We start from the raw sequence: 10340 nt of genomic DNA on the forward strand, positions 1-10340 counted from the left end.
TGTAAATATCTGTATCAGTCTCACAAATTTTTTGAATAACTGGCTGCATGAGTTGTTGAGTAACTACATGAGTGTCTATATAGGTTATTAGTTGTTTTTTTGAGTATCAGTATGAATGTCTGAGTGTTTATATGGTTTGGTGGGGGATATTACTTAGCACATAGATGCATCAATGAGTGACTCACTGACTCACTGTTTATATGTGTTTTGAAGACAGCATGTGTGCAGAACTGTATGAGTGGATGAGTGTGTGTATAGGTGTGTTAGTGAGTGAATGACTGTCTCAATACTGTCTTTATGACTAAGTACATATGTGTTAAACTACTATATGTGAGTATAGGTGTATATAAGTGAGTATATATGAGAGTAAGAGATTTGAAGCGTTCCTGTATAACTAAGTATGTGTTTCTATAAGTGATTGTTTAAGAGAGTCAGTATCTGTATGTTTGTGTGTATGGCTGTATATGCAAGTAAATGGATGTTTGATAGTTTATTTGCATGTGCGAGCATGTGTGTAAGTAACTCTATGGATGAATATTGGTGTGTAATAGGATGTATAGGCAGACCCTCCAGTTTATCGCGATTTCGCAATACACGAAAAAATCGCGAAATCGGCAAATTACAGCGATGGCCGCGATAATAACCATATTGACCACGATATTTACTAAAAAGTGTCTCTACCGGGAGACAGCAAAACAAACAATGCCTTTTATTGGCTGTGCGACGCACCCCCCCCCCACTCGTGTGTGTCAGCAGCTGCCCGGGACACACACAGACAGTCAATTTTTGAGCTGCCAGCTGCACCCGAGTACTTTGCAGGTCATTAAAAGACCTTTCACTTGTTAATGAGGCTTTGTTTTTCACGCCCCCGCCTGTTATCCTCGGCTCTGGCAGGTAACAAAGAGGGAAAGGGCCATTATATATTGTTCTGTAAAGATTAATATCTTCACCTCTTTTCCAATGGGCAAAAGGGTTGGGGGAGGGGTCCTGATGGATATAGGGATGTCGTTTTAGATTCTGGATGTATAAATGGAGGCTTGTTGCCTTATGTTTTAGCTTTGTAGCGCGTCTCCATTTTGCGCGCTGGCTAGAAGAACGAGTCGAGTGCCTTTATTGTGGGCGTCATTTGGTAGGAGTTTCTTCTTGTCTCAGCAGTAAACATTTTTATTTGTGCTGCTATGTACAAATTTTGAGCAGACAACCATTTATTTTACTTCAGAAATATAGAATCAATTTTCACTGAGTTACAGAAGTTGTGATAAAGAATCACAATGGAGCAGGAGAAAGTAGATGAACAATATACATTTTCTAGTATAAAAAGTTTACGATGTTACAGTTTCAAACATTCAAGAAATCACTGGTGAAAGATTAAACAAATAATCCAATATTCTATACCATGGTAGGCATAACCCTCGTCAACAAATAATCCAATATTCTATACCATGGTAGGCATAACACTCGTCAAAGTGACGTCTCCATAGACTGAAAGAACTCTAATTTGATTTAGTTCTGTCACACGGTGTTTGAACTGCAACAGATGTTCACCATTGACGGCCACTTTGAAACTATCTGCCTCACACAAAAACTGGATCTGGAATGGTTTGCCGCATTCAAATGGAAACTTGGGAGCTTGTCTTTCTTCGGATCCCCAGCGATCTTTTATCAGGGAGTTACGCACAATAACTTTATGGGATTCATCAAAGCGAACATTGAAGTGGAAAGCAATGTTGTTTTGTCTTTTAAAATCAAAGGGGAACCTGCGAGTGTTCTTATTAACTGCACCATTACAAGTTATTAACAAATGTGGCATTATTCCTGATGGCAGTGGCAAGTTGAATGGTATTTTCAGTGGTGCTGCAGGCCCAGACTGTGGCGTAGGCCCACCTGGAACACCTGGTTGGGGGGCACTTGGTCCAGTTGGTGCTGGTGTAGGACCAGAAAATCCCGGGAAAGACTGTCCTGCACCAGGAAATAGAGGAAATGTCATCCTGCCACCAGGCTCTCCAGGGAATTGGCATCCATCACCAGGTGCCCCTGGGTATGGCTGCCCGGCTCCAGGTGCCCCTGGGTATTGCTGCCCGGCTCCAGGTGCCCCTGGGTATGGCCGCCTGGCTTCAGGTGCCCCTGGGTATGCTCCAGGTGCCCCTGGGTATGGCTGCCCAGCTCCAAGTGCCTCTGGGTATGGCTGCCGGCCTCCAGGTGCCCCTGGGTATGCTCCGGGTGCCCCTGGGTATGGCTGCCCAGCTCCAGGTGCCTCTGGGTATGGCTGCCAAGCTCCAGGTGGCCCTGGGTATGCTCCAGGTGCCCCTGGGTATGGCTGCCCAGCTCCAGGTGCCTCTGGGTATGGCTGCCAAGCTCCAGGTGCCTCTGGGTATGGCTGCCATGCTCCAGGTGCCCCTGGGTACTGCCCCCAAGGATTTGGGGAAAAGTTAGGAGGTTGCTGTGGGTTGGTCCCTTGCACAGTAGGTGCTGGTCCTCCAGGCACTGCATCGGATAGATCAATGTCGGACATCTTCCTGCCGCTGCGGAGTTGCTTTCACCGTATCTGGAGCCGTGGGGAGGCCTGGAGGATGATCCGTGCAGCGCGAGCTCCGCAAGGAAACTTAGACGGCTTACTCATTTGGTAGTAATTACTGAAGCCTTTGCTGAGGCTGTTTAAAAGGCAGTTGTGTCTGGTTTCAAGGTGGAGCCATAGGATTTTGATTACATTTAGAACCCGCTGATTCACAGATATCCTTCTAAAGGAGTTTGTAGATTTTGTCTCAGGCACGGGGCTTCCCTTTATCCACGGAGGACCAGCATCTTGAATTCCTGTTATTGAAGAGGGCCCATGTAGTCCAACTCTGTCTTTCAGAAGACTTTCAAGAAGAGAGGAGGCAGGGAGTGCCCATGTTTCCTCCTCACTCCAGACCTCTATTCAACCAATTCCAGGGCATGCACTCGAATCCCAACCCATAGAAAGGATCATCTCACAAGAGTCGGCTGCTTGACCCCACTAAAGTCGTCAGGCTTAGATCAAGCTCCCAAGTGAAGAGATGTGTCAAAACTAGTAAAAGTTTTCCAGAAAGCTGGGGACTGCGCAGGGCAACAAAGCTACTTGGATAGCAGGCAAAAACGGAGGACAATTTGGTGTCAATCTGTCACCTGTAGGCAGTGAAATAGAAACACAGGATGGACCCGGGACAGGCATGTAGCAATAATACTACTGAAAAAGTCAGGGGGAAGCTGGAAACCTCGTAGGACTGCTGTGCCAAGAGTGAGTGTATGCTAGACAGACCCTCCAGTAATTCTGAGGCTGGCAGGTGTCAGGGGCTTGCAGTGGTTTTGGGGTCGGTGTGTGTCATTGCACGAGAAGCCAACCCCCCGGGTCCTCCCATTAGGGGCATATTTTTCTTTTATGGCTGGAAGGGGGGGCCGCATTCTTTTTATCCTTTCCAGGCCGGGCCCCCTGATTACAACATGTGAAGCTCCTCGTTGTGGGTGTCGTGAGTTGCACGGGGGGCCCCGTCCGCAGTCTAGACTCGCAGCGGGGCTTCTAAGCCCTGGCACGGCCCTCCCAAGGAACAGGGCTCATTTCCGCATCATTTGTAGTCTGCGCCTGCCCCTCGGGCAGGAACCATGACTTCAGAGGCAGGAGAGCTTTGGGGCAGAAACCAGACATGCATGGGGGGTCAGGTGTGGGTGAGTGCCTGTCACTCAATCCCTGCATTGCATCCGCGCTGGGGCGGCCCTGATGGAGACAGGGATGTTCTCCCCGATTCTGGGTAAACGGATGGAGGAGGCCTGTTGTCTTGTTTTGTCTTTATTTCACTTCTTAGGAGGGCACAGGTCCTAAAAAACAGAATTGGGTCGAGTCTAACCAAGTTAGGCAGCATAGCGCGTGACATCACGTTGAGTGACATCATTGAGCGCGACATGGCACGTCGCATCACAGGAAGTGGCATCAAGACCCATGACCTCACAGGAATTGACATCATAAAATGTGTCAGAAAATTTTAGACACATAAATTGATTAGATTGGGATAAATGCACTGCGTTTCTAATTATCTTACTCCTGATTATTCTCAAGTTAGTCGGTGCACCTGAAGGTAACGTCGAGAGTCCAACGACGTTGAATATACAATTCAAAAAGTGGGTCTAGAGGTACTCTAGAACCATCCCTTCCAAGGCACTCATGAAGTTGTCTCCATATTACAAGAAGACTTCCACTCTAGTGTTCAGATCATTCAATAAATGTTTTTATTTCATCACAATTAGGTATGATCCTTTGTGTATAAATTTCTTTGTAGTTTACATAGTTATCATCATCATTTAGACATTGTCATCATGTAACATCCAATGCATTTCGGGCATGCAGTAATATGCCCTTCGTCAGGGAAAACGACACTGTCAAAAATTAAATAAAAAGGCATTGTAACTAATATGAAAAATCATGTGACATGTATTCAAAAAACAATATATCAAAAAACCGACAATATGGTGATTGGTGTTTACAAACAAGAATTGCGTGAGGTGAGTGAAAAAAGAACGTGATTTGCATAGATAGCATGCATAGTGGAAAGCCGGCGGTATAATCAAAATAGTGGAGAGCTGATCAAACTCACATGACTGGGGTATCCAGTTTAGAGTGAAATCTGTAGGGAAAGAGGTAAAGGAAACGCGGCTCTTACAAACAAGGTTCTTGCAAAAAGTACACGAATGTAGTCCTAAATTCACGCATATGAATGCGCTCGTATACTCTACTAACCTTAATCTGTGGAAGTGTAGGTTCCACTCGGATCGTCTCGCGGTACGGGCTGGTACACAGTTCGTCAGTATACGCAATTATTTTAAACAGAGTTCCGGTCATGTGACGTGTGACACGCAACAGACATGAAAAAAAGACTAACGGGCGAGCCTCCGTGTATTTATATTATGTACACATGAAATGTGCACGTTGATGTTGTGTTCTGGCCAGAACAGAATAAAAAACGGTGATAATAATCTGAAAAATCAAAATCTATAAACTGAAACCAAAATAGTTAACTTCGAAAAATATAAGGTAAAGTCGGGATTCGAACCATAAATGTCCGAATTAATAGTAGGGCGATATGTGTCTGTAGCCAAAGTGAAAAACGATAAGACGCAAAAGATATGTGTGAGTGTAAGTGTCTGATGTGTATATGAACAACACACAGTATACACAAGATGCAGTCTCAAGAGCAATTTATGAAGATTTATAAATAACATGCATATTCTATTCTTTCATTGAGCCCCATTGGTTTCTGGGTAGAAAGTTTCTGTATCCAATAATTCTCTCTCATCAGTAGGAATTTGGTGTTATTTCTCCCTTCAATTTTTTGAACGCATTCCAGGATGATGAATTTAATTTGGGATACGTTGTGATTTTCTTCTGTAAAGTGCATCGATAGCGCCGACTTTGTATTTTTTAGGCGTATATTGGATCTGTGTTCGGTTAATCGTACTTTGATGCGCCTCTCGGTTTTTCCCACGTACATCTTACCACATGGGCATCTAATGCCATATATCAAATTGCTTGATTCGCAGGTGGCATTGACTCTCAATTTGATTGGGTAACCTTTGGAGGGATGGCAGATAGTATTGCCTCGGATCACACTGTTGCAGTTGCCACAGTTAAGACAGGGTTTGGTTCCTGTGAATGTTGTATTGACCGGTAATTTCTGGTGAAGAATTTCGCCTATATTCTTTGATCTAGTGAATGCAAAAATTGGAAGTTCTCTGAAAGATTGTTTGAAATCCGGCTCAATGTTGAGAATTGACCAATGTTTCAATATAGCTTGTCTGTATTTTTTGCTCGAAGTGGAGTATTTAGATACTACTACTGTTCTTGTCTGTTCAGTTTTAGTTTTGGTGGTTAGTAGCTGTTTTCTTTCGATTTGATCAATCTTCGTCTTTGATTCGTCTACCAAAGCTTGTGGATAACCTCTTGAGGTGAATTTCTTGGCCATTTCACTGAGTCTAATGTTGAGAGTATTTTCTTCTAAGTGATTCTTTTGACCCTGGCCATCTGTGAAAATGGTAAGTTTTTGATTAGATTGGGTTGGTGAAAACTTGAGTATAGCAACATATTATTTCAATCTGTTGGTTTGACGTATAAGTCAGTCACAAATCCCTCTGTAGTTATCATTACTTTCACATCAAGAAAATTAACAGTCGTGTCTGACATGACCCATGTTAATTGAATTCTTTGATCTATCTCATTAAATTTGGTTAGTTCCATCTGTAGCTTTTCTTGTGTATTTGTCCATACGATGAAAAAATCATCAATGTATCTGATCAATAATTTCAAATTTTGCGTCCACTCATTGTTGGAGAAGATATGTCGGTTTTTATACCACTGCATGAATATATTAGCATACACAGGGGCTGCTGAATTGCCCATAGCCATGCCTGTCAATTGTTGGTACCATGTTTCGTCAACTTTGAAATAGCTATGGTATAAGATGAAATACATCAGTTCCATCAGAAAAGTTTGAAAGTCATGATCGAGTTCGGAATTCAGAAGTGCAGATTCAATCGCTTCAATACCCATATCGTGGGGGATGCTGGTGTACAAACTGCATACATCAGCTGTACATAAAATTAGTTTTTCTGCTGGATCCAGCTTTAATTGTTGCAATATCTGCAAAAATTGGGACGTGTCTTTGACATATGTACGCATTGATTGTACTATAGGTTGAAGATATCGGTCAATAAGTTGGCTTGCACGAACCAATTGGTCCCAATTTTTGCAGATATTGCAACAATTAAAGCTGGATCCAGCAGAAAAACTAATTTTATGTACAGCTGATGTATGCAGTTTGTACACCAGCATCCCCCACGATATGGGTATTGAAGCGATTGAATCTGCACTTCTGAATTCCGAACTCGATCATGACTTTCAAACTTTTCTGATGGAACTGATGTATTTCATCTTATACCATAGCTATTTCAAAGTTGACGAAACATGGTACCAACAATTGACAGGCATGGCTATGGGCAATTCAGCAGCCCCTCTGTATGCTAATATATTCATGCAGTGGTATGAAAACCGACATATCTTCTCCAACAATGAGTGGACGCAAAATTTGAAATTATTGATCAGATACATTGATGATTTTTTCATCGTATGGACAAATACACAAGAAAAGCTACAGATGGAACTAACCAAATTTAATGAGATAGATCAAAGAATTCAATTAACATGGGTCATGTCAGACACGACTGTTAATTTTCTTGATGTGAAAGTAATGATAACTACAGAGGGATTTGTGACTGACTTATACGTCAAACCAACAGATCGAAATAATATGTTGCTATACTCAAGTTTTCACCAACCCAATCTAATCAAAAACTTACCATTTTCACAGATGGCCAGGGTCAAAAGAATCACTTCAGAAGAAAATACTCTCAACATTAGACTCAGTGAAATGGCCAAGAAATTCACCTCAAGAGGTTATCCACAAGCTTTGGTAGACGAATCAAAGACGAAGATTGATCAAATCGAAAGAAAACAGCTACTAACCACCAAAACTAAAACTGAACAGACAAGAACAGTAGTAGTATCTAAATACTCCACTTCGAGCAAAAAATACAGACAAGCTATATTGAAACATTGGTCAATTCTCAACATTGAGCCGGATTTCAAACAATCTTTCAGAGAACTTCCAATTTTTGCATTCACTAGATCAAAGAATATAGGCGAAATTCTTCACCAGAAATTACCGGTCAATACAACATTCACAGGAACCAAACCCTGTCTTAACTGTGGCAACTGCAACAGTGTGATCCGAGGCAATACTATCTGCCATCCCTCCAAAGGTTACCCAATCAAATTGAGAGTCAATGCCACCTGCGAATCAAGCAATTTGATATATGGCATTAGATGCCCATGTGGTAAGATGTACGTGGGAAAAACCGAGAGGCGCATCAAAGTACGATTAACCGAACACAGATCCAATATACGCCTAAAAAATACAAAGTCGGCGCTATCGATGCACTTTACAGAAGAAAATCACAACGTGTCCCAAATTAAATTCATCATCCTGGAATGCGTTCAAAAAATTGAAGGGAGAAATAACACCAAATTCCTACTGATGAGAGAGAATTATTGGATACAGAAACTTTCTACCCAGAAACCAATGGGGCTCAATGAAAGAATAGAATATGCATGTTATTTATAAATCTTCATAAATTGCTCTTGAGACTGCATCTTGTGTATACTGTGTGTTGTTCATATACACATCAGACACTTACACTCACACATATCTTTTGCGTCTTATCGTTTTTCACTTTGGCTACAGACACATATCGCCCTACTATTAATTCGGACATTTATGGTTCGAATCCCGACTTTACCTTATATTTTTCGAAGTTAACTATTTTGGTTTCAGTTTATAGATTTTGATTTTTCAGATTATTATCACCGTTTTTTATTCTGTTCTGGCCAGAACACAACATCAACGTGCACATTTCATGTGTACATAATATAAATACACGGAGGCTCGCCCGTTAGTCTTTTTTTCATGTCTGTTGCGTGTCACACGTCACATGACCGGAACTCTGTTTAAAATAATTGCGTATACTGGCGAACTGTGTACCAGCCCGTACCGCGAGACGATCCGAGTGGAACCTACACTTCCACAGATTAAGGTTAGTAGAGTATACGAGCGCATTCATATGCGTGAATTTAGGACTACATTCGTGTACTTTTTGCAAGAACCTTGTTTGTAAGAGCCGCGTTTCCTTTACCTGTTTCCCTACAGATTTCACTCTAAACTGGATACCCCAGTCATGTGAGTTTGATCAGCTCTCCACTATTTTGATTATACCGCCGGCTTTCCACTATGCATGCTATCTATGCAAATCACGTTCTTTTTTCACTCACCTCACGCAATTCTTGTTTGTAAACACCAATCACCATATTGTCGGTTTTTTGATATATTGTTTTTTGAATACATGTCACATGATTTTTCATATTAGTTACAATGCCTTTTTATTTAATTTTTGACAGTGTCGTTTTCCCTGACGAAGGGCATATTACTGCATGCCCGAAATGCATTGGATGTTACATGATGACAATGTCTAAATGATGATGATAACTATGTAAACTACAAAGAAATTTATACACAAAGGATCATACCTAATTGTGATGAAATAAAAAAATTTATTGAATGATCTGAACACTAGAGTGGAAGTCTTCTTGTAATATGGAGACAACTTCATGAGTGCCTTGGAAGGGATGGTTTTAGAGTACCTCTAGACCCACTTTTTGAATTACAAAATTTTAGACCTCACCCTTCTGTTTAGCCCAACTGGCAGATGAAGAATTGCAATTCCAAGGGATAACAGCCTTCACCTGTGGGCTGCTTCCTCTATTCCATATTCCAGATTGCCTAATCAAAGTGGAATACTCTGCTAAAACAGTTTCCATTGATTTAAGGCTGAAAATGAATGCTTATGAGTAAAATAAAGTGCCGCTAAAATGCCGCTAAATTTCCATATTTGTGCCGCTAAATTTCCATATTTGTGCCGCTAAATTTGCGAATCCATGCCGCTATATCCTGGGGGGTCTGTATAGGTGTATGAGTACATATGATGATTGATGCGGCGCGCAGCTGACTTCCGGCGGGAGATTTGACCAGCTCGCTTTCCCGAAATTGCAAAAATTGCAAATCTGCACAAGAAATCCACCGCAGGAAGCATAAACCAAGATTGACATTTGGCTGCACTTTTTGGTGCAAGGAGTCAATTTTTTGAGGGGGGTGGGAGGAAGGAAGTGCCCCAGAGTTTCCAACTTCCTGTTCCTGTCCAGCAGGCTCCTCCCAGTGCTTTGTCCATGTCCTGGTCACTTTTGATTTGGATCTGGAGCTGGAAGGATTACTTTTTGTGGCTGCTGCTGGATATTTGCATTTGAGGAATTGTTGGACTTTGAAGTTTGGATCACTTTTGGACTTGAGATTTTACAAGTAAGTTGGTGTTGTTTGTTTGGGGCATTGCAGTTGCTGCAAATACAGTTTTAAAACTTTGTTTACAACTTAAAATATATATATATTGTGGGTAGACACAGTATCCAGTAGGCCCCGGGTTAGTCATGGGTGCATGATAAAACGGTTTCTGTGTTTTCTTTTAACTTACTTCTCATTTATGTCATGGAGTTTTAGCTCACTGTTATATGTTGATTTTTTATTTCATTTTGGGGTGCCTGTAAAGCCTCACTAGCCAGTAGGCCCAGGGGTAGTGAGTGGTGCATGGACCAAGTCTTTCTGTGGGGTGTCTTGAATTTAAACAACATTGAGGGCATGGATGGCATTGGATTGTGGTGATTTTTGCGTGTATTT

At 41.9% G+C, this 10340-nt stretch overlaps 1 protein-coding gene across 1 annotated transcript; it reads right to left on the minus strand.

Annotated features, from left to right (window-relative positions):
- Positions 1 to 1187: 1187 nt before the first annotated feature.
- LOC147667204 (uncharacterized) lies at positions 1188 to 2613 on the minus strand. Its single transcript, XM_086948855.1, has 2 exons — positions 2286 to 2613; positions 1188 to 2108 (listed from the first exon to the last, which is right to left on the minus strand). The coding sequence occupies exons 1-2, from the start codon at positions 2510 to 2512 to the stop codon at positions 1436 to 1438; spliced, it is 900 nt and encodes a 299-aa protein (XP_086804981.1). The 5' UTR covers positions 2513 to 2613; the 3' UTR covers positions 1188 to 1435.
- Positions 2614 to 10340: the final 7727 nt, after the last annotated feature.

The sequence above is a fragment of the Lissotriton vulgaris genome, unplaced genomic scaffold (genome assembly GCF_964263255.1).
Source record: "Lissotriton vulgaris unplaced genomic scaffold, aLisVul1.2 SCAFFOLD_4390, whole genome shotgun sequence".
In the NCBI taxonomy this organism is placed as follows: domain Eukaryota; kingdom Metazoa; phylum Chordata; class Amphibia; order Caudata; family Salamandridae; genus Lissotriton; species Lissotriton vulgaris.